The following is a 24165-nucleotide window of genomic DNA, read 5'->3' as shown; positions in this document are numbered from 1 at the left end:
GACCACCTTGTCCTGGTGGAACACTAGGAAAGGTTCCAGACAGGAGAGTGCAGCCAATTCGGACACCCTCCGAAGAGAGGTGACGGCCACAAGGAAAATAACCTTGCAGGACAGAAGTCGCAAGGAAACCGTCCGCAGAGGCTCGAAAGGAGAAGCCTGGAGCGCTGAGAGAACCAGGTTCAGGTCCCAGGGCGGTACCGGAGGGCGGTACGGGGGAACCGCGTGAGCCACGCCCTGAAGGAAGGTCTTGACAGGACCAAGGGGGGCCAGTGGGCGCTGAAACAAAATGGACAGCGCAGACACCTGACCCTTCAAAGAACTAAGACCCAGACCTTGGGCGAGTCCGCTCTGCAGGAAGGACAAAACAGTGGGGAGAAAAAAGCGGAGCGGAGGAATCCCCAGATCGGCACAGAACCCCAAATAGGTCCTCCAGGTCCTATAATAGATCCTAGACGAGGACGGCTTGCGGGCACGGATCATGGTGCGGACGACGTCCGCAGAAAAACCCCTACGTGTCAAGACGGTGGTCTCAACAACCACGCCGTCAAACGTAGGGACCTTAAACGCGGGTGGAAGATCGGTCCCTGAGAGAGAAGATCTTCCCTGGCGGGCAGCGGCCAGGGCGCGTCTGCCAGGAGCAGCATGAGGTCGGCATACCAAGACCGGCGGGGCCAGTCCGGAGCGACCAGAATCACTGAGACGCCCTCCGCCGCGATCTTCCGAAGGACTTTGGGCAGGAGTGGGATGGGAGGGAATATGTACGGACGCGCGAAGCCTCGCCAAGGACGAACGAGGGCGTCGGCTCCGCAAGCTCCCGGATCCCTGGCCCTGGACAGATAGGCGGGGACCTTGTGATTGAACTTGGAGGCCATGAGGTCCACGTCCGGCATGCCCCAACGAAGGCAAATGGCCTCGAATACCTCCGGGTGAAGAGACCACTCGCCGAGGTCGACAGTGGTGCGACTGAGGAAGTCCGCCGCCCAATTGTCCACCCCTGGAATAAAAATTGCCGATAGAGCCGGGACGTGGGCTTCCGCCCAACGGAGAATGCTGGTGACCTCCCGCATCGCTGCAGCGCTGCGAGTGCCCCCCTGGTGGTTTATGTATGCCACGGCCGTGGCGTTGTCCGATTGCACACGAACTGGATGACCCTTCAGCAGATGAGTCCAGTGTCGCAGAGACAGAAGGGCCGCTCTCAGCTCCAGGACATTGATCGAGAGTTTGGACTCCGATGGAGACCAAATGCCCTGGACGGATCGGGGAGGAAACACGCCTCCCCAGCCCAAGAGACTGGCATCGGTTGTAACCACCAACCAGTTGAGCGGCAGAAAGGACCTGCCCAGAAGAGGGGACTGTAACCACCAGCGGAGAGATGACCGCACCGGAGGCGATAGATGGAAGGGATGATCCAGAGACTGCGGCGATTTGTCCCAGGAGGAGAGGATCGCCCGTTGGAGAGGGCGGGAGTGAAACTGCGCAAATGGGATCGCCTCGAAGCAGGCAACCATCTGCCCCAAGACCCGCATGCAGAAGCGGAAGGACGGTCGACGGTGGAGAAGGAGACCCCGAATCGCCCGGCGGAGGGTCAATCGTTTTTCCGAGGGAAGACGTACCTCCGCCGCTCCCGTGTCTAAAAGCATTCCCAGGAAGACCAGTTGTCTGGAGGGGGGAAGGGAGGACTTGGGGAAGTTGATGACCCAACCGAACCTCGCCAGAGTCTCTAGAGTGAGATCCACGCTGGCAACCGCTTGAGAAAGGGATGGAGCCTTGATGAGGATATCGTCCAAGTACGGTAGCAGAAAAACACCCCTGGAACGGAGTAAGGCCAAAACCGGGGCCAGGACCTTGGTGAACACCCGGGGGGCTGTTGCCAGCCCAAAGGGAAGGGCGACAAATTGGAAGTGGAGGTCCCCCACGGCGAATCGGAGGAAGCGATGGTGACACCGGGCTACCGGAACATGGAGGTAGGCATCCTGTATATCGATGGAAGACATGAAGTCTCCCCGCTCCAGGGAAGCCACCGCGGAACGGAGGGACTCCATCCGAAACCGTCGAAGGAGGAGAAAACGGTTGAGCTTTTTGAGGTCCAAAATGGGCCGCACGGAACCTCCCTTCTTGGGAACTACAAAGAGGTTCGAATAGAACCCTTGGAACCTTTCCTCTAGAGGAACGGGGGTAATCACCCCTCTGTCCAGTAAGGCTTGAACAGCCGCGGAGAACGCAGCCGCACTTTTCGGGTCCCGCGGCGGGCGGGAGCGAAAGAACCGATCTGGAGGGAAGGACGCAAATTCGATTTTGTATCCGGAGGACACAATTTCGAGAGCCCAGGCGTCGGAGACGTGAGCCATCCAGACGTCCCTGAAAAGGAGGAGCCGGCCCCCCACCCGGGTGGGTGGGGGCGCGCCTTCAGGCAGAGGACTGCTTTGCTGCGGGTGTGCGGGCAGCCTGCGGCCTGCGCCAGGAGGGCTGCGCCCGAAAAAACGGCTTCCTACGCTTATCCTGGAGAGGGGCCGAAGCGGCAGCTGCGGGGGGAGCCCCAGAGTTCCTGCGGGAGGACCGAAAACGAGACGCACCGGGGCGTCCGCGGGGGGCGCCCCTGGCTTGGGGTTGAGGAAGATGGGTGCTTTTACCACCCGTGGCCTCCGAAATAAGCTCGTCTAGGCGGACCCCGAAAAGGCGGGAACCCGCAAACGGTAGCCCCGCCAAGGAACGTTTGGAGGCAGCGTCCGCTTTCCAAACCTTCAGCCAGAGCTCCCTCCTGACGGAAACCGCCAGGGCGGAGGAGCGTGCAATAAGGGCTCCCGCATCAAGGGAGGCCTCACAAACAAAATTCCCGGCCCGAATAATAAGCTGGGCCAAGGAACGTAGGTCCTGGATGGGGACGTCCGAGTCCAACTCCTGCTCCAGCTGCGCACCCCAAGCAGAAATTGCTTTACCTGCCCAAGCAGAGGCAAAAACCGGTCTGAGGGCAGAACCGGAGGCAGCAAAAATGCCCTTGGAAAGGGTCTCCATGCGACGGTCCTCCGCTGACTGAAGAGAGGACCCGTCGGGAACAGGGATGGCCGTGTTCTTTGACAAACGGGCCACAGGGGGGTCCACCTTGGGTGGGGACGACCAGGTGGCCACGACATCGGCCGGAAAAGGATAGCAAATGTCCAGCTTCTTGGGGTTGACAAAACGGGCGTCCGGGCGAGCCCAAGCCTTAGACACCACGGAGGAGAAATCAGAGTGGATTGGAAAAACTTTTGAGGCCTGCCTGGGTCTGATAAAGGAGACGCTAGCTGCGTCAGAGCTAGGGGGGTCATCTTGCACCTTAAAGGTGTCACGAATATCAGAGATGAGTTGACCCATCGCTGAGGCTAGCTTGGACGGCAGGGCCGAGTCCATTTCCAAATCTGAAACCGCCAATTCACCTTCAGAGAGCGAATCCTTTGGAGAGGAGAGGCCCGTCTGAGTGCGCACGCGTGGCGGGGAGAGGGAGGCATCCGAGGAGGAGGCTCGCTCTACTCTAAAACGCTTCTGAGAGTGCCTAGCTCGGGAAGGGTCACTAAGAGAGGGTGAACCCGCCGCAGCGGCAGAAGCGATGGACCCGGAGGGCGCGACAGTAAGAGTGGCGTCCTGCGGGGTAGGCGGCCTGTCTATTAGGCGGCCCACGACATGAGTGAGGCTTTCCACGGCCTGGGACAGGGATCTAGCCCAGTCAGGCGGGTCAGAGGAAGCAGGGAGCGACACAGCGGGCGACTGAGGCTGCGGTGGAGCTCGGCATGCAGGACAGTGCGGATCAGACTGCCCCCGGGGAAAGGCTTCCCTACAAGCGGTACAGGCATGGTACCAAGGCTTGGCAGCTGCAGAAGGGTCTGACATGGTGGAAAAAAAGTTGCACTTAAAGTGGGAGACCCCAGGTGAAAAAACGGGGATCACACCCAAGTAACAGTACTGGTGGCACGGAGGGGGTTAACAGTCCTACCAGACCCAGATGATGCAAGCGGCAGACAGCAAGGGCAGCAGACTGAAGGGAGGCTGTGGAGGAGAGGCGGCAGGCACGGGGATGAATAACTTCAGGATCGGACGGCAGAGAGAGTTCCACGCAGCACCTGAGATGTGGAGCCCGACGAACCAGGAAGTAGCGGAGCGCATGTAGGAAGCTCCGCCCCCCCCTTGCCGCGCTGAAGGAGAAGCAGAGCCGCGCGCGCGCGGCAAAATGATTTAACCCCCTAGGTAGATGAAGTGCCGGCCATGAAAAGGTGCCGTTCGCGCCAAGTAAGCGGCCCCCCGCCTGAATGTGACGACTCCTCATACAGCCGTCCCCCTGACTGCCCTGCCGTTGAAGTGGTAATCACCCCCCTAAGAACCACCTTGTCCTGGGTCTGCAACACCAGAACGAAGTCCCCCCCAAATGATGGCCGGTAAAGTTGCCGGCCCCGATATGCCCATGGGGGAGGGGGGGGGGTTGATGGACACCACGGAGAGATGTAGCAGCGGTGGGAGGGAGGGAAGGGGAGGCTGGAGCAGCCACTCTCACCATACGCTGTCTTCGCCCTCAATCCATCCAGCAGGGTCGCCCCTTCAGCCACTGGCACCGCAGTGGCAGGAAGCCGGGGGAGGGACTTGGCGTGCGGGCGACCCTTGAGCTGGCGGGACGCAGGGGAGCGAGGCTGCCCTGGTCCACCTTGTCTTCTGTGGGGGAGGCGGCAGTGCGGTATTACCGGCACTGGCGCGACTCAACCCCGGGAGAAAACAGAGGGGTCTAGTGCGCCTCTGTTGTCCCTGTAAGTAGAAAAAAACCGAATTAAAAACAACAAATAACGCAAAAATAAAAAATTATAGGAAAGCAACCCTGCCTAAGCAGGGAGTGTCTTGCCTCCTTGGACACTAAGCAAAAACTGGCAGTCTCTCTCTCCAGGCTGAAGGGTATAGCTGATGGAGGAGGGGCTTACAGCTTTCACTTAGTGTCACGCCTCCTAGGGAGCAGAGCTATACCCATGGTTTCCTGTGTCCCCCAAGGAATATGGGCGAGAAATCACAAATTATTAAACAAGTATTTAGAGTGGTTGTCCACTACTCCACTGCACGCCATGTTTGCAGCACACTACCACTTAGGAGACCCTCTAATGTAAGGGATCTGCAACTTCCGGCAGTCCAGCTGCTGTGAAAGTATAACTCCCAGCATGCACACTTGCTTGGCTAATCTTGGTTCTTTAAGTGAATGGAACATGATGGGAGTTGCTGACCCCGGCCCTATAGTTCCTGATGCTCAATGTACAACTATAAAGCTTCCACATGTCATTAATGTGACAGGTTCACTTTAAATATGGATCAGGTTTCTGACATAATACGCTCTGCTCTTCCATGTTTGACAGATGGTGTGATGAACAGATCAGTGCTCCTCCGCCAATCCCATGGGGAGTCATAAATGTATACAGCAATCTGCAGACTTCTGATTGCAAATTACTTACTGAATGTCTGCTTTATGTACGATAGTCAGTTATCTTAAAAAAAAAAAAAAAGGGGCACCAGATGGCTGGTTAATGGGCACGAAGCGCATGTCTTCACTACATACAGTGCTGGCAAGAGAATAACTTGTTAAGGTTATAAGTGTTAAAAGCTCACATTTAAAGGTCCCTTTACACTGGCCGACTGACCAGGCAAATATTTGGAACAAACCGTTGATTCACAATAATTGCCTGATTGTCAGCGGGGGCGTGCGCTGCATTTACTGTATTTTTCTTTATATAAGACGCACCTTTTCCCCTCAAAAGTGGAGGCAAATTGGCAAAGTGTCTTATGAAGTGAATACTAATGAGTGCTTCCATGATGGAAGCCCTCATTTGTACAGTAGGAACAGGGAACGGTGAGTGTATCGCTGCTAGAACTGGTATCACTCACCGCTCCCTGATCTGATGCTGAGGACTTTAGGTCACAGTGCAGCACTACAGGAAGAGCGTGCTGGATCTCTCAAGTGGCGACACTATCCAGAGCGGGCGAAGACCGGGGGCCTGGCCGCAAGTCCGGGGCGAAGACCGGGGGCCTGGCCGCAAGTCCGGGGCGAAGACCGGGGGCCTGGCCGCAAGTCCGGGGCGAAGACCGGGGGCCTGGCCGCAAGTCCGGGGCGAAGACCGGGGGCCTGGCCGCAAGTCCGGGGCGAAGAACGGGGGCCTGGCCGCAAGTCCGGGGCGAAGAACGGGGGCCTGGCCGCAAGTCCGGGGCGAAGAACGGGGGCCTGGCCGCAAGTCCGGGGCGAAGAACGGGGGCCTGGCCGCAAGTCCGGGGCGAAGAACGGGGGCCTGGCCGCAAGTCCGGGGCGAAGAACGGGGGCCTGGCCGGAAGCATGAACGATTCTTTCACAGCGTTCGCTCGTTCATTGGGTGATCAGCAGCACATTTACATTTACCGCCTGTGTAAAAAGGGCCTTAATGCTAGATTTATGCACAAGGTTTAGGTAAAGGTGCTTTCACACTAGCGTTGTTTGAATCCGGGGGGCAATTCCGTCGCCGGAACTGCCCGCCGGATCCGGAAAAACGTGTGAAAATGGATTACATTTGAATCCTGATCAGGATTCTGATCACAATGAAAAAATGCATTGGAAAAACGGATCCGCCATTTATGGACTTTACCTTTTTTTGCACATTTTTCGGGTTTAACATGCAAAAGCCGGATACGGTTTGACTGAACACACGGCACCGGATCCGGCATTAGTGCAAGTCAATGGGAAAAATGCCGGAGGTAAAAATACAACATGCTATGACGGTTTTCTGAAAAGCCTGATTGGTAAAAAAGACTGAACTGGATGCATCCTAGACGGATTGCTCTCCATTCAGAATGCATGGGGATAAAACTGATCAGTTCTTTTCCGGAATTGAGCCCCTAGAACGGAACTCAGTGCCGGAAAAGAAAAACGCTAGTGTGAAAGTACCCTAAGGTGTTTGTAGCATTGGCTCGCTGGTGGTCAACAAGTGAATATGAATTTCTCTACAATGTGTTTCTAGGGATCCTGGCATTTTTCATTAAATTGCATAGTTTACATGTAGCGCTACTGAGGGCATTTCATCCCCAGAAACGTTTAAAAACTGCAATGCACTGTGTGACCCAAGTTTCATGGCGTCTGTGAATCAGGATGCCATTATATCACCACCTGTACAGGCCGATCCAGTCTCCTTTTAACCGAGAAGTAAGTTGAGGTCCGGTCTTCTCTAACGTCTTCATAAACTCCTCCTGACTGAAGGGTTTAAGCTGTGGAGGACCCTGCAGAGGGAATACGTGGAGGCAATATAAAGATCCAACCAACACACACACATTTTATCGTTTCCCAAGCTCTAGCACCCAGGACACTGACCTTCCATGCAGAGATGCTCTTCAGTAGAGGCATCAGGCTGGCCACATAGCGTTCCTGCAGATGGATAGGGAAGATTACTACATGGGTCTCCAGATCAATCCAGGACACAACTACCACAAGCTAATAGAAAACCTACTCTAGTCTTCCTCAGGGTCAATCCTCTAGTACATCACACATTTTCAGGACTAATAGTATACAAGTGATATCATTTTATCCATGCATCAGGAAGTGTTCTCTCTATGGGGTACCCATAAATGCTTCCTACTCAGAGGAGCGTGCCATCTGTATAGATACATGTGTATAAGCCACTATGCACACGAGAAAAATCACAGATGTGGTCCATAAGGCATCCATTGACTTCAATAGGTCTATGGTCCACAGTTTTCACCCAAGTATAGGACATGTTCTCCATCTTTGCGGAGCAGACATATGGATGCGGAAAGCACACAGAAAATCAACTGTTCTGCGCGGACCCAGTGAAAACAATGGGACCACAAATAACCATTGTGCGGATCCGCCATTTGCGGACTGCAAAACAGATACGGTGGTGTGCATGGGACCTTAGAGAGAAGAAAAGTAGTCAGGACTTTCAGCGTCGTACCAGAGGAATGATGAAGCTCTGAGTCAGCTCTAAGAAATAACGTCTGAGGATCGCATTCTGCGCTTCTGACGGGCGCTTCTGCTGAACTCCCTACAAGAACAAAAAAAATAAAAAGAACATCAGGATCCATGAAATATTATAGAAGTATAATGTAATATCTAAAAATATAATACCAAGTGTATGATCGGCTTGTCCACTGTGGCTCAAACATTCCTAGTATCTCATACTTTAGAAGCATTAGGCCAAATACAATCAGATACTAACAGGTCAGGACACATGGGGAGTGCTAGAAGTCATCCTCTGCTGTACTCTGCAGGGACACCGTGTACGAGTCACGGATTCTGGTGCAATTTGTGCCAAAATAATCAAAATGGATGGGGCCACTCTACGTGCAGAGAAGGGTAATACAAGGCACTTCCCAATGTATTGTGATTGTCCATATTACCGACATTGCTGGCTGGATTCAGTTTTTCATCACATTATACACTGCTCATTTCCATGGTTATGACCACCCACCCTGCAATCCATCAGTGGTGGTCATGTTTGCATACTATAGGAAAAAGCACCAGCCTCTCTGGTGGCTAGGACTGTGGGGGAGCACATAGGCTGGCGCTTTTTCCTATAGTGTGCAAGCACGACCACCACTGATGGATTGCAGGGTGGTCGTAGCCATGGAAACGAGCCGTGTATAATGTGATGGAAAACTGAATCAAGCCAGCAAAGGAGGCAATATGGACAATCGCAATACATTAGCAAGTGCCTTGTATTAACCTTGTCTACATGATAAAGGGGTTCTCTCACTTCAGTAAATGGCATTTATCATGTAGACAAGGTTAATACAAGGCACTTACTAATGTATTGTATGTGTCCATATTGCCTCCTTTGTTGGCTTGATTCAGTTTTCCATCACACTATACACTGTTCATTTCCATGGCTACGACCACCCTGCAATCCATCAGCGGTGGTCGTGCTTGCACACTTAAAGGGGTTGTCTCACTTCAGTAAATGGCATTTAAGTGGAGAAAGCTGCAAATGTAATGACCTAAGAGATGATACTGTGCCTTGTGCACTGTCTGCTCCATCTATCACATAGAGCGTTATAGGAGGTTACTGACTCCAGAATGTATACTCTGCCCTGAAAAAACATGTAACACGCCTGGCAGAACCGTGACAGTCAGTGATCACCGGGGTCAGTCTCCCGGTATGATGTGACCATGCCATTCTGCTTGACTTTACAGCCAGTCAATTTTACTTTTGTCAGCAGAACTCACATATTAGCAACGGTGGCCATGCTCTGATTAAGCAAGATCCTTCCTCAGGCTCTTTGTTTTGTAGGAAGTGGTTTATGTTTAGCAAGAAGCAATGGTTGCCATGTATATAAAGGGATGAACTAGAAGGAGAACTGCTGTAAAAAAAGAGAAATGTTTCTGCCTCTAGAGGATCAGACGTGATCCATTACATGGTCACCTATTGACCTCAATGGACCCTTTTTAATGCTACACTGCTGCAGGCTGCGTTATCTTATTTTGGGCATTTTTGCTGAAGCTTCTATAAAATTAGAGTTTTATATCACTTTCTATGACTGCCCAATTAATCCAGAAAAAGGGATAATCTGGCAATTCCAGATCCATTTAGAGATGGACTAAAAAAAGACTTCTAGGTAAAAGCGGGTATGGTATGAGACTCCTCTGACTTTCTGCAGATCCTTACTGTAGTCCCACCTGCTTTAAAAGGGGTCATCCAGTAATTTATATTGATGACCTACACTTTGGGTGTCTGACCCCCACCGATCAACTGTTAGGCTTCGTTCACATCACCGTTCAGCCTTTTCGTTCTCCTGCTCCGTAATAGGACCAGGAGAACGGATTCTGCACATTTCTGAACCGAACGGAACCCAAGCACCCCATACACTATAATGGGGTCCGTTATGTTTCAGCTCAGAGGAAGATTTTTGAAGCAGAGACAAAAGTCCTGCTTGCACAACTTTTGTCTCCGCTCCAAAATCTTCCTCTGAGCGGAAACCTAATGGACCCCATTATAGTCTATGGGGTCCTGAGGTTCCGTTATGTGCTGAATCCGTCCTTTCCATTCTCCTAGTGCTATAACGGAGCAGGAGAAAGGAAAGGCTGAACGCTGATGTGAACGAAGCCTAAGAAGCGCCTGGCCTCTTCCTAGAAAAAACACTAAGCCGAAACGTTACATCTGGAATAAAAATCCACCTTTTGGACGTGCTGTCTCCATTTTTATTTTTATTTTTGGACATCCACAAGTTGTTAATATTGGTGGCCTCTTCCTAGGTCATGTGATATCACCATACATCGGTCACATGACCTATTCGCAGCTCATCCCCACTGAGGTGAATGATCGGCGGTGTGCCGGGACACTGACCCCCTCTGATGTGATAACGATAACCTATTCTGAGGACAGGTCATTATTATTTTTACATGGACAACCCCTTTAAGGACCAGTTTAGAAGCAGGGGACCCGCAGTATTGCAAACGTTTCATAATTACCTTCTGCAACTGCTTGATTATTTCCTCGTCTTTGTTCAGATACGGCTTATAAGAGCTATACACCCCTGCAGAGAAAAGAAAACTGTAAGGACACGTAATAGTTTCATATAATAATAGGCATAGTACAGCCGCACACTCACCGGGCTTTGAATCCAAGGTCTTTAGTGTCTTCAGTTTCTTTACTTTGACCTGTTTGGGCACGTCTCCTGCAGTGAAAGCAACACTGGATGTTCACAGGGGTACAGTTCACTCCTGCCATGCAAAATCTAGAAATGCACTGACTTCATGGCGCCAACATATTCCACAGCACTGTACAGGGATCATTCACATCAGCTCCTATCCGCAATGTGGCTCAAGATCTAATTTCCCATCTCAAATGCACTGACTCTCCAGGGCAGGGAAACAACTGAACGGCAGATTTTTACTGTTCGATCCTGCTGTCTCCCTTTTTCAGGCGGTCTGACCGCTTGTCTCTTCCAACAGCGTCCAGGGCGGTATTCTTTATACATTTTTTTTTTTCATTTAAACAGATCCAAATTTCAGCCAGATCTCGTTTTTTTCTGATAACGAGAATCAAACTCCCTGAATACTTAAAGGGGTTGTCTGACTTCAGCAAATGGCATTTATCATGTAGTGAAAATTAATACAAGGCACTTACTAATGTATTGTGATTGTCCATATTGCTTCCTTTGCTGGCTAGACTCATTTTTCCATCACATTATACACTGCTCATTTCCGGGGTTACGACCACCCTGCAATCCATCAGTGGTGGTCGTGCTTGCACACTATAAGAAAAAGCATTGGCTTCTCTGTGGCCGGGACCGTGGGAGCGCACATAGGCTGGAGCTTTTTCCTATAGTGTGCAAGCACGACCACCCCTGCTGGATTACAATGTGGTCGTAACCACGGAAATGAGCAGAGTATAATGTGATGGAAAAAGGAGTCTAGCCAGTAAAGGAAGCAATATGGACAATCACAATACATTAGTAAGGGCCTTGTATTAACTTTCTCTACATGATAAATGCCACTTACTGAAGTGACACAACCCCTTTAAAAAAGTTTTCCAGGACTTTAATATCAACAGAACTATTCTTAGGATGGGCCATCAATGTAAGGTTGTTGCGGGTCTAACTCCCACCACCCCTACTGATCTGCTGACCAAAGTGGGTGCAGCACTCGGGCAAGTGCTGCGGCCTCGTCACTGTTTACCAGGAACAGTGCCATACATTTTGAAGTGGTTGTGTGTGGTACTGCACTTTGCTGTAGTTCAGTGAATGGGACTAAAGGGCAGTATCATGCACAGCCGGTAACAAATGTTCCTGGTAAATAAGGACCTCAGCGCGCGCCCTGGTGCTGCACTGCCTCCAGTCAGCTGATCGGTGAGGATGCCTGGCACTCAATGCCCATGATCCGATACTGATGGCCTATCCTGTGTACAGGCTATGGATATGAGATCAGAGCCAATCTGACTCCTAGCACCCCAACCAATCAGCTGAGTGAAGGGGCTGCTGCACTTGGGCGAGTGCTGCTGTCTCTTCACTGTTTACCAGGAACAGCGCCATTCATTCGGTACTGGCTGTGCATGGTACTGCAGCTCAGTCCCCTTTCAAATGAATAGTACAGAAGGGAACAACAGAGGAAGGCAACTCCGTGAAGCTCTACCTTTACTTCCATTTTGATGCAAAGATAGCAATGCAATGGCAAAAAGGAATGGCGACAAAAAGCAAGCCTTCACAAAGCAGTGTCGTTTATATTCCGAGTAGTTTTTACCTGCCAGTTTCACATCCCCAATGCGGATTATATGCGGCCAGTGCTGCAGAGTTTTAGCAAAAAATGGATTGGTGACGCCGAAGATAACGGACGGTCTGAGGAGAGGAACACAAGAGAGAGTGTAATAATGCAGCATCAGCATGGAGATGAACACCACTTCTCCCATTAACCGTATAACAGTGCCACACCACACACCGCCAGCTTTCACATTTACTACATCCATCTTTAAAGAGGTTCTACAACTTTGCTCAGCCACCCACTGGCCGCAGCAGTGACCTACCTAAGCCAGTGACTGGCTGAGCGACCGTTTTCAGTCTATGGAAAGGGATCAGGAAGCAGGAACCGCAGTCATGCAGGGGTTAACATGGCTGAATCTTTTTCTAGGGGACTGAACAGACTTGTCTGCTTGCCAGGCACACTCTGACGTCGAGCATGGAGAGAAGCAACTACATGCTGGGCAGGACAGATGCCAAGGCAGACGTCCAATACCCTAAAAGTATTGTGCATCTGCCAGCAGACTTGTACCTATGACACTGGTTGACCTGTTGCATGTGCGCTCTTGGCAGCTGTGTTGGTCCCATGTTAATTTTTCTCAGCAATGCGGGCACATATGAAGTTTTAATATATGCAAAGGAGGCTCTAGGAGCAATGAGGGATTTGCCGTTACACCTAAAAGGCTCTGCTCTCTCTGCAACTGCTGCACCCTCTGCACTTTGACAAGACCAGGCAGTGTAAACATCATCACACCTGGCCCTGTCAATCAAAGTGTACAGGGTGCGACAGCAGTTGCAGAGAGAGCAGAGTCTCTAGGTGTAAGGACAACGCCCCCGTTGCTCCTAGAGGCTCATTTGCATATCATAAAACATCATTTTTCTCAGCAATGTGGGCACATATGATCATGGGACCAACACAGATGCCTTCAGCTGCCAAGTGCACGTGTAACAGGTCAGCCAGTGTCATAGATACAAAACTGCTGACAGATGCCCTTTAATTACAAAATGAGATTTTAGCAGACTCTGTTCACACTAGGACGCCCTTGTTTAGAACACAGCTATGATAGGTTATTTAGGTTCCATATTCTAATGGACGGAGGTAAATCCAGTCATCTGGTATTTTTGGCAGTTAGACCTTCCCCCAGTAATGGATTACTCCGAGAATACATACGGTGCCTGTGTGCGGGTTGTGTACTCTTTGAATTCTGCGTCGTGGATGGTGAAGTAGGGTCTGAAATCGCTGCAGTATTTCAACGGAGAAATGCACCTAAATGCACAAAAAAGATGAAAAGAAGCAAATGCTGTTTCAGTTGAGAAATGCAACATGGCGCCTTCCGTTTTAGATAATGTAGAACTTGGCAGAGGAGAGCTGAATGACATGCGCGGTGTGTGCGCTCTCTTCATATGATCGGCGGGGGTGCCGGGAGTCGGACCCCCACCAATCTGATATTCATGGCCTGAGGATAGGTCATCAATATTAAAAGCCTGGAGAACCCCTTTAAATGCTATGAATTTTGCAGCAGCAGCTCTATCCGTAGGATACGTCCACACGGGACAGATACACTGCAGACTCGCATGCACCAAATCCACAGTATTTCACAGGGTCAGCAATGTGGAAGAGAGGTTTAAGGGGTTTTCAGTGGATTTGATACGGATGACCTATCCTATGTAGGAGAGGATGCGGCTGTGGATGGCTAAGAAAGGAGTCGTGTCATCAAATCCTGTGACCGCTGCCATTTTGGTTCCTATGGACTGGGCATGGTTTACATAGCCGGGGCACACAGCTGAGAGCTCAGGTGGATTAAAAGGAGCCTATGAGTTTCTTGCGAGGAATCAGAGCAAATTTTATAAATGATCAATGCAGAAAGGATTCACATACTTTTTTTACTGCAAATGTATGCATAAAATCAATCAGGTAACTGACTGTATGCACATTAAAGACTGCGGGCATGTGCGCCTCGCACTGACTTACTGGAGAAAATCACATTGATGGAACGTCTCGCAGGAAGAATACAAAAGTGTAGTTCCCAGTTATTAGCAGGACGCACAATTGAGGCATTGCGGTTCATACTGCTTCTTCCAACTCAAAATATTAGAATTTGTTTCCTGTAATCAGCAACATAAGAAAGCATTCCACAAAGGGGATTTTCTTTAGGACAGTTACAAAGAGAACCAGTAGGTGGCAGCACTTTGATATTGATATCTGAGCAGAAAAATAGGCAACTATAGTTTTGTTTATACCAGAGCATTTCAAGGGCTTGTCCGCTTTTTACCATTGATGACCTATCCACAGGTGGACCTAATAAGTTAATTGGAGCCGCGGCGGCTCACATGTCCACGTGGTCCTCGGCCACATCACAACCATGCAGCATGTAGTCTACCCTAAGAGCAATAGGTTGTTACTTGACAGTATAGAGGAATTCCACGGCTCTTCCAAGCTGTGTGAATCGATTACAGCTTTATTAGACTGCCAGGCTCAGATCAGTGCATGCTGAACAACATAATTGGCCCAATTTCAATTTTTGGGGGGTTCTTTCCCCTTTAATTCCTAGTAATGTAGTTGGTGATACCCGGCCGCATTCCTGAAGTAACTGTACATGCATACTGCACACTGAAGTCTATTAGGAGGGTCCAGGAGGCTAGAAAACATCTAGCTTAGCACCATTGAAGATATCCTCAGGCTAAGATGCGTCTTGCTAACAATACCTCTGTTTGTGTCATATGGGCGTCAGCGGGGTGCCATATTGGGAAACTGGTCGATGGGGAGCTCGCCCATTTCTTCACGGCTTTGGTGACTGTTACTTGCTTTACGTTGTAATGTTATCTTTTGTATATATCATTTATCATAGTTTGGTAAACTTTTATGCACCCAAGTCTATGCTTTCCCGAATCTCAGAAATGACGATGACACAGGCAGCGTGAGCCCGCTTATCCAGGGAAGGTCACATTTTGACCGAAACGTCTGGTATCTAGAAATTAGGACGATTTGGTTATTCATCAAGCACTGATCTGAGACGGTCTGATAAAGCTGTAATGGCATCACACACCTCGGGAGAGCCGCGCAATTTCTCCATTTGGTTTGGATTGCATTACGTCCTTCACAGGGCAGTTTACCTGCAGAATATATTAGAGAACTGCACACATAGATATTATATACTGGATTTACTACTGAAATCGCTCCAATTCCAATCAAGTGTGTTCAGCTAATATGAAAGCATTGCTGTGTGTCCCTCAGCAGAATGCAGGCGGCCATTTATGTTGATCTATATTCTGTCTATGAAGCAGCATGTACAGAATACAAGAAATGTTAGCTTATCTGCTCCATTTAAAGGAAATGTGTTATCAAATGACCTTCTGTTTTAAGGGAACCTGTCACCTGGAAAAGACAATTTACTCTAATCACAGTACCTTAAAGTATCTCTCATAGTGTGCCCAAAGATGTATTCATATCTTCTTTCTGCGTTGTGCTGTCTCATAAAATCGACTTATAAAACTGTGTTTGTCACCTTTTTGAAGTCGTGCTGAAGTCACGGGGACAGCGGCCTCCTTGACTCAGCCGTCGGATAAGCCCGCCCCTATGCCGCTCCTCCGCATATTGATGGACATTTTTCCCTGTAGCCGTGACCGCGCTCTTCTCGGGCATGCGCTGTGCGCGTCCTGCCACAGCGCGATCCTGGCTACGGCTCCCTCCCTGGCATCTGCATGTTCACTGCGCCTGCGCTGCAGTGCAAGCAGACAGTGATTGCGCTCACGCCGCAGGTGAGAAGCGATGGGCACGAGCGCGATGTATAGGAACGGTGCAGGCGCAGTGAACAAGAAGATGCCAGGGAGGGAGGGAGCCGTGGCCGGGATCATGCTGTGGCAGGACACGCACGACGCATGCGCGAGAAGAGCGCGGTCACGGCTACAGGGGAAAATGTCCATCAATATGCGGAGGAGCGGCATAGGGGCGGGCTTATCCGACGGCTGAGTCAAGGAGGCCGCTGCCCCCGTGACTTCAAAAAGGTGCCAAACACAGTATTATAAGTCGATTTTATGAGACAGCACAACGCAGAAAGAAGATATGAATACATCTTTGGGCACACTATGAGAGATACTTTAAGGTACTGTGATTAGTGTAAATTGTCTTTTCCAGGTGAAAGGTTCCCTTTAAAATCAAGGTTCTGTGTTAAGACATATTTAAGAATTTTTGGTGATTGATTTGTAATTTTCCATGTCACTATAATAATGGGCTGACACTTCCTGTTCTATAGAGATTTCTTCTCAGCAGTCATCTCATTATTATTATAAACAGAATTACAACAGAGAATATAATATATATATATATATATACACACACACACATATACATACAACATAGGGTCCACCATCCCCAATAGGCGATGGTCACAGCATATCTACTGCCCCTCCCTGCACAATGACTTCTGCACAGGCCACATAGCATGCCCACAAGACTAGCTCATTGAAGTCAATGAACATCTCCAGTCTATGGGCTCTTGGGGGCCATATGGCTGCTGTAAAGAAGGTGTCCGAACCACTGTAAATAGTAGCTGAGAAAAGATGTCCGCCCTCATAATCATGTACAGAAAAAGGAATTGAAAAAAAAAAAAAAAAAAAATCTACAAATTAGAAAATAAAAACTGATTAGTGACCCTTTCGTCAGCATCCCAAACGCAAGTCAATAACCTGTTTCCATCTCCCTGTTTTTGTCCATAAAAAAATCTTATTAAGATTAGATAAAATGTTTGTACACAAGATAAAATTGCTCCTCTTTCATACAGACCGGTCCACACGCACCGCCCAGGACTGTAGGTAATTTGTGGACAACCACAGCCCCTGCATTTACACAACCTACAGGACAGAATTTACACCGACACTAAACCATTCATCCATAACCAGCAATCTACAGCTCAGGAGAACCCCAAATGGATACTTACCCCACAAGAGCCAGTACCGTCTCTGAAGACTGTGATGGCGACGGGGCCATGACTACAAGTGGTTCCCCCAATAACACAAGTTCCCAAAGCAGCTGAATATGGAAGAAGACCGGTAAGAAGCACCTGCAAAAAGCAACATGTCAGTATTACGACCTCTAGGACTAGCTCCCATCTCAAAAACGAGGCTCTGATATGAAAAGTACTTGCTCGGGTATTTTTGGAATGAAGAGAGAGGACACCACACTTGAGCTCCCCATTCTTGAGACAGGACATGCACCTATGGGACATTTATGTCCAGATGGGACAACCCCTCTAAGGCTAGGGATAATCTCATGCATTACAATGTCCATGACCTGTTGTAGCCAGTTGTTACCCCTCTAACATCCAACCATGTCAGACATATTAAGAAACCGGAAATGTCTCAGTTACCTGAACAGATCGACTTCATGGATGGTTGGTAATGACACCGAGATCTGTGCATCATTCTGAAATTAAACCAAAAATAAAAAATAAAGGACCATGTAAGAATACATTGCTTTATGGTGTTACGAGCTGTAGACAGTCAGGACATGCTTGGAGTTGGAGTCACAGACTGAAGATTCCCTCCGTAGAAGAAGCAAAAGTTAATAAAATGAGATTTGGCTAACCTGCGGTGTCATCTCCACCAATTGTGTTGTCCCTGGTTTGTCGTGACGCGTCGGAATCCGCACCTTGGAAGAGATCGAGAGAGTTGTGTGTGTACAGTAGGTGTACATTGCATAGCACAATTTGCACGTACTTTTTTTTATTAAGTACTCATGCACACGACCGTATGGATTTTGCGGTCCGTAAAACACGGATCCACAAAAAAAAGTACGGATGAAGTCCGTGTGCATTCTGTATTTTACGGAACGGAACAGCTGGCTCCTAATAGAACGGTCCTATCCTTGTCCGTAATGCGGACAACCATAGGACCTGTTCTATTTTTGTTTTGCGGAACGGACACATGGAAACAGAATGCACACGGAGTAACTTCTGTTTTGTTTTGTTTTTGCGGGCCCACTGAAATAAATGGTTCTGCATACGGTCCGCCAAAAAAGACCCGAATAGACACTGAAAGAAAATATGTTCGTGTGCATGAGCCCTTAGGCACAGGTAGGTGATTTTTTTTTTTTTTTTTTTTTGCAACATCATGCCATTTTTATGCCTCATGCACACGGCCGTGGCTGTATTGCGGTCCGCAAACGACGGGTCGGCAATCTAAGGCCACCGGCCATGTGCACCCCGCATCACGGATGCGGACCCATTCACTTGATTGGGTCCGCAATTCCGGAGATGCGGAACAGAGTCACGGAACGGAACACCATAAGCACTCCGTGGTGTTTCTTTCCGTGGTTCCGCACCGCAAAACAATATGTTGTTTTTTTTGTGGTGCAGACATACCATGGACCCATTCAAGTCGAATGGGTCCCACCCTCTGCACGAATTGCGGTCCCCAATGCACGGAACGGCCGCACAACGGCCGTGTGCAAGAGGCCTTACAGGACTGAAGAAGGACAAAATATTGTTTTCTATGGCATAGACAGATGATGAAAAAGTTCTCACTGGTTACCAAGATTTGCACAGGACAGCTGCTACAAACAGACTGACCGCACCAGTGCCTATGCAGACCCAGCACTAGACATGTCTGTTATCATATGCTATGGTAAAGGTGTTGTCCCTTTACAACTTAACCCCTATCCACGGGAAAAGGAATAAGTGTCTGATCGATGGAGATCCGACCTCAGGGGGTCCCTGTTGCCCCTTTTGGAATGGAGCAGCGGCTGAGCATGTATGCTGCATCTCCATTTAACTCTATGGGACTGCTAGAGATGGCCGAATACAAGCTCTTAACTATCTCTGGCAGCCCCATAGAGTTGAATAGAGCAGCAGCGGGCATGTTCAACCGCTGCGCCATTCCCAAAAGGGGAACACGGCCACCATTCTAGTTTATTCCCTATGGCTTGGAATTAAGCTGTTGTAATGGGACAACCCCTTGAAGGTGACCGAATACATAAGAAAGAATGGCAGGTAAACTCACCAATTTCAGGGGACTGGTCGACTACCTAATGTGTATTGGGGTGTCCCTATGATAGACGTTAGGGAAAAAGAGGGGTCGGGCATGTCAGATTTTTTATATGCCTGATCCTTATGTTTGCAAGATAGATAAGTGGCTGAAGGAGGTTGAGGCTTATTCCCCAAAGAGAAGACATTCATGTTTGGTCAACTAATCTATACTTTATAGTATATTACAGTAAAAAACGGATGACTTAAAAGAAGAATGAGAATGTACCTTTATTACAAGCCCCATGATCGGCAAAAGCAAAGTCTTCCCTGGCACAGGCGGAGGCCACCGGTCTATTTCACTGCAAGCTACAGGGAGGAGAGTGACAATACAGACAGAATAACTAGAAAGTATGCCCCCAGTGGTCAAAATGTGGTATGGAAAATGCAATGATTACGGAAAGTTCCAAAGAAGGCGCAAAACAAGAGAGTTCATGTTGAAATTATTTCTTAGCAATATCTGCCATTACAGAGGTAGAGCCTGCCATTATAGCGTCCCTAGACTCCCAAAAGGCAAGCACTGAAAGTAAGAGTACATTCATATGACCATAGTTATTTTGCAGTCTGCAAAATGCGGATCCGCAAAATACAGATGACATCTGTGTTAAATCCATATTTTTTGTGGACCCACTGACTTCACTGGGCCCATGGTCCACATCTACAGCCAAGAATACGACGTGTTCTGTATTTTGCGGAAAGCACACGGAATACATCCTTGTGCTTTCTGCATCCGTAAGTCCATTCCGCAAAAAGATAGAACATGTCCTATACTTGGCCGAAAAATGCATCTCATGGATGCAACACAGACGTTATATATTCGTGGACTTCAAAATACATACGGTCGTGTGATTGCGCCCTTAGGCCTCATTTACATGACCGTATTTTTTGTCAGTGTCTGATCCGCATTTTTTGCGCATCACACACAGACCCATTCATTTCTACAGACCGCTAAAAACCTAAAAGCACATAAATGTCATCCGTGAGCTATCCACATTCGTGCGGCCGGGCCCCAAATTATAGAACCTGTCCCATTCTTGTCCGTTTTGCAGACAAAAAAAAAATTCTCTTTTACAGTAGGTCCCGCATAATCGCGGGATGCACACAGACCGCATCTGTATTTTACGGATTCACAATTTGAAGATCGCAAAACTGATACGGTCATGTGCAGGAGGCCTTACAGAGATTATCAAGACACTGTCCAAATGCCCTTGGAGAGAATATGGATGTCATACACGGAGGTTCTCCTAAAAAGCAGCCACTCTGGCCACCCACGAACTATACGCATTGAACTTACAGAGGTTCTCCACTTTGGACAATCCTTACCTGTTAGAAGGGTTTCTTCATAGTAAACTGTTCTGCTGGGACCCCACCCCGGTGATCACCTGTATTCTGCTGGGACCCCACCCCGGTGATCAGCTGTATTCTGCTGGGGACCCTGGCAAGCAAATGTTTCATTTCTCTGCAGCGCCACAGCAGGAGAAATGAAGCATTACACAGTGTCCATTCATATTAATGGGTTGTTTGTGTAACACAGGACAGGACAGGTCCTCCAGAATGAGAGACCCTCTTTGCAAATGCCACTACTAACTCCGAATTCCCCATTATGAAATATATATTTTTTTAAATAAATAAATAAAAAATAAAAAAACTTTAGGGCACAATGTATACTACGTGCTGCTACGTCAACTGAGTGGCAATGCTGGAACAGAGGGGGCACAGGGTGAGGGCTATAATTTCTTTGTTACTATTTTAATACAGCGAGTATAACTTTTCACAAGCGTTTTTCTGTTCCGGCATAGAGTTCCGTCCTAGGGGCTCAATACCGGAAAAGAACTGATCAGTTTTATCCCAATGCATTCTGAATGGAGAGCAATCCGTTCAGGATGCATCAGGATGTCTTCAGTTTAGTCTTTTGCCTTTTCAGGACGGAGATAATACCGTAGGATGCTGTGGTTTTATCTCCGGCCCCAAAAAATTAACACGGTATGTATTAGTGCTGGATCCAGCATTCAAATTGCCGCACTGACGGATCCGGTACGCGCAGACCTTTAAAAATGTGGAAAAGATAAATACTGGATCAGTTTTGACGGATGACACCGGAAAAACGGATCCGGTATAGCAATGCATTTTTCTGACTGAACAGGCATTTGCCTGATGTATGCGCTTGCATACAGTTTGCCTGATCAGGCAGGCAGTTCAGGCAACGGAACTGCCTGCCGGAATCAAACAACGCAAGTGTGAAAGTACCCTAAGTTAAATATCTTCATGGCCTTTAAAAAAAATAAACCTGGGCAACCCCTTTAAATCAGTGAGCAATAATAGGTGGGTATTTAAGATTCAGCAGGACATAAAGGATCTGATTAATTATTTATATGTTAAGTAAAATGGCAGTTCATTTACAGCACGCATAATCAGGTATAAGCCGTCTGCTGATGTCCGACTGGTAATAAACGTGTGTCGGGTCTGAGGGGCATAGGCTGCCAAAGAAATATGCCATCAAATACCAATAAATTCACGTCTCAGCTCGGGAACCCGGCTCTACCGACTCTCAGACTGGATGCATTGGCCTCCTCCAGAATTAAAGAGGTGGCCAGATTATGGAAGGAGCCGTGAGCTCTCTGTGGATCTGTACCTCTCATCACTTATATGGGAGCTACAGAAACAGTGGTTTGGATTGTTCTCCTACTGACATGGTGCCCCCTAATGGTGAGGTGAACTGCATTTCCAGGGACACAAAATCGGTAAGGAAAGCCTTAAGGGGTGTTCTCCCTTTAGCAAAGTGGCATTTATCATGTAGATGCAGTGAATACAAGGCACTTACTAAGGTATTGTCATTGTCCATATTGCCTCCTTTGCTGGCATCATTCATTTTTCCATCGCATTATACGTTGCTGGTATCCAGGGGTTATGACCACCCTGCAATCCAGCAGCGGTGGTCGTGCTTGCACACTACAGGAAAAAGCACCAGCCTTTCGGGTGGCCGGGACTGTAGGACTGAGCATAGGCACGCATGCGCAGCAGCTCCTTTCCCGACCACCTCAAATCTGTGCTGCAGTGATGGAAAAATTTATGAAGCCTGCAAAGGGGGCAATATGGACAATCACAGTACATTAGTAAGTGCCTTGTATTCACTGCATCTACACGATAAATGCCAATTGCTGAAGTGACAGTCCCTTTGAGACTCTCTCAATAAACCGCCCAAGAATAGGTTCCGAAAGATCAGCCGATAAACGTTACCTGCTTCCAAGCACGGATCGTTCCTCTCAAAGTACTCCGGGGCGATCTGCTTCACCACCGTGTGGAAGAAATTGATGTACGGCAGCTTACTTATCAAAACTAAGGACTGAAGGAACAAAACACAAACACATTACCAAATCACAGAGAAGCCCACGCAAACGTTTCCCCCTGTCCAGCGTATCACACAGGACTAGATAACCCCACAGAATTGAAAGGGGTTATCCAACCCCAAAAATGGCCCCCCACACCGATTGTACTTACCTCGCTCCTCGGCACCCACGTTGCTTCTGATGCAGGCAAGACCGCCAATGCTAGGGAGGCAGCTGCGGCCATGCAGCCATCAGAAGTGTCACAGGTGCCAGGGAGCGAGACAAGTACAATCTGTCTGGGGGGCCATTTTTGAGGTTGGATAATCCCTTTAATACTGATAGGTGCGGGTCCAAAACCCAAGACACCCCGCCTCCCCCAATCAGCTGTTTGAAGTGTTAGCGGACCAGCGCCATGGCCTCTTTAATCTATACCAAGCATGGCACCACTGATTGTATTAGTGGTTGCGCTTGGTATTGCAGCTCAATCCCATTCACCTGAATGGGACTAAGGGTCCATTCACACGTCCATAACATGTTTTGCGGATCCGCAAAACACAGACACAGCAATGTGCGTTCCGCATTTTTATAAGACCATAGGCTGGTGGAGGCTTTGAGCGCTGCCTGTGTATAGGTAGTTCCGTCAGTCTTGTGCAGGGGGTGGGGGACTAGGGGGCCCACTGGGGGTTTCACCTGACACTATAGACCTATGAGATGCTGAATACTGTACATAGATGCAAATAACTGATCAAATACTCTTTGATACCCAGAAAGCACAGAAGAAACGGACCAGCCTTAGTAATTACCTTTTGGAAATAACCTCTTTTCAACGTCTTGTCTCGGACTTGGCGGAAATAGACATAACCATAGAAACAGGCGGGATCTTTCTGTTGAAAAACCCAGAAGTGATACATGAGATTAGAAAGAGAAGAATCAACCCTTCTGTCCTACACCCAGGACTGTGCACAACTGGGCCATTTCTGCCGTGTTCATAGCTGCACCTCTCTGTACTTCCTAAAGGGTCATTGAGCTTTCATAAAACTTTTGGTATGTCGTACCAGCACTCGGAGCCCCACCGATCACACTCACACGGGATCGGGAAGGGCCTATAGACTTTATATTGAGGACAGAGTGCTTCCTCTCCTGCAGCAAGGAAACAGAATGCAATATGCGAGCGCAACTCTCTCCTCATTCTAGCGACGGGCGGGGGTCTCAGCACTCCGACTACTACTAATTAAAATCTTTGAGAGGTCAAGTTGATCGGTTACGTGGCCTTGCTGCAGCTCAGTCCTGTTCAACTGAAAAGCACAGAGCTGCAATGCCAAGCACAGCCAATATACGATGGACAGCGCTGTTCCTGGGATACAAGGAAGGCGGCAGCCGGACTCGCCTGAGCAGTGCAATGCTGCCTTCAAGGGGAGGGGGGGTGCTGAAAGTCCCAAAAGAGAAGTCATCGATATTTAAGCCATGGAAAACAATTTAACACAGAAACTGGCACAATTCTATCGATTTTAGGAGCCAGTTAGACCACAGCAATAGCTACCGCATTTTTCGCTTTATAAGATGCACTTCCCCCCCCTAAAGTGGGGGGGAAATGGCCGTGCGTCTTATAA

The 24165-nt window shown here is 48.8% G+C and overlaps 1 protein-coding gene across 1 annotated transcript in view; it reads right to left on the bottom strand.

Annotated features, from left to right (window-relative positions):
• Window positions 1-24165, bottom strand: part of DENND6A (DENN domain containing 6A) — a 54749-nt gene that overhangs the window by 14062 nt on the left and 16522 nt on the right. Inside the window, exons 5-17 of the mRNA XM_040408693.1 lie at window positions 23359-23439; window positions 22467-22572; window positions 19459-19538; window positions 17795-17857; window positions 17577-17632; window positions 17148-17270; window positions 13382-13477; window positions 12218-12312; window positions 10588-10653; window positions 10448-10512; window positions 7935-8024; window positions 7334-7387; window positions 7133-7242 (exon numbers count right to left, since the gene is read on the bottom strand). Coding sequence (XP_040264627.1) covers window positions 7133-7242; window positions 7334-7387; window positions 7935-8024; window positions 10448-10512; window positions 10588-10653; window positions 12218-12312; window positions 13382-13477; window positions 17148-17270; window positions 17577-17632; window positions 17795-17857; window positions 19459-19538; window positions 22467-22572; window positions 23359-23439 — 1085 coding nt within the window. The remainder of the gene's footprint in view (window positions 1-7132; window positions 7243-7333; window positions 7388-7934; window positions 8025-10447; window positions 10513-10587; window positions 10654-12217; window positions 12313-13381; window positions 13478-17147; window positions 17271-17576; window positions 17633-17794; window positions 17858-19458; window positions 19539-22466; window positions 22573-23358; window positions 23440-24165) is intronic.

Source organism: Bufo bufo, chromosome 9 (genome assembly GCF_905171765.1).
Source record: "Bufo bufo chromosome 9, aBufBuf1.1, whole genome shotgun sequence".
NCBI classification, from domain to species: domain Eukaryota; kingdom Metazoa; phylum Chordata; class Amphibia; order Anura; family Bufonidae; genus Bufo; species Bufo bufo.
This window is presented reverse-complemented; position numbering and strand designations above follow the sequence as displayed.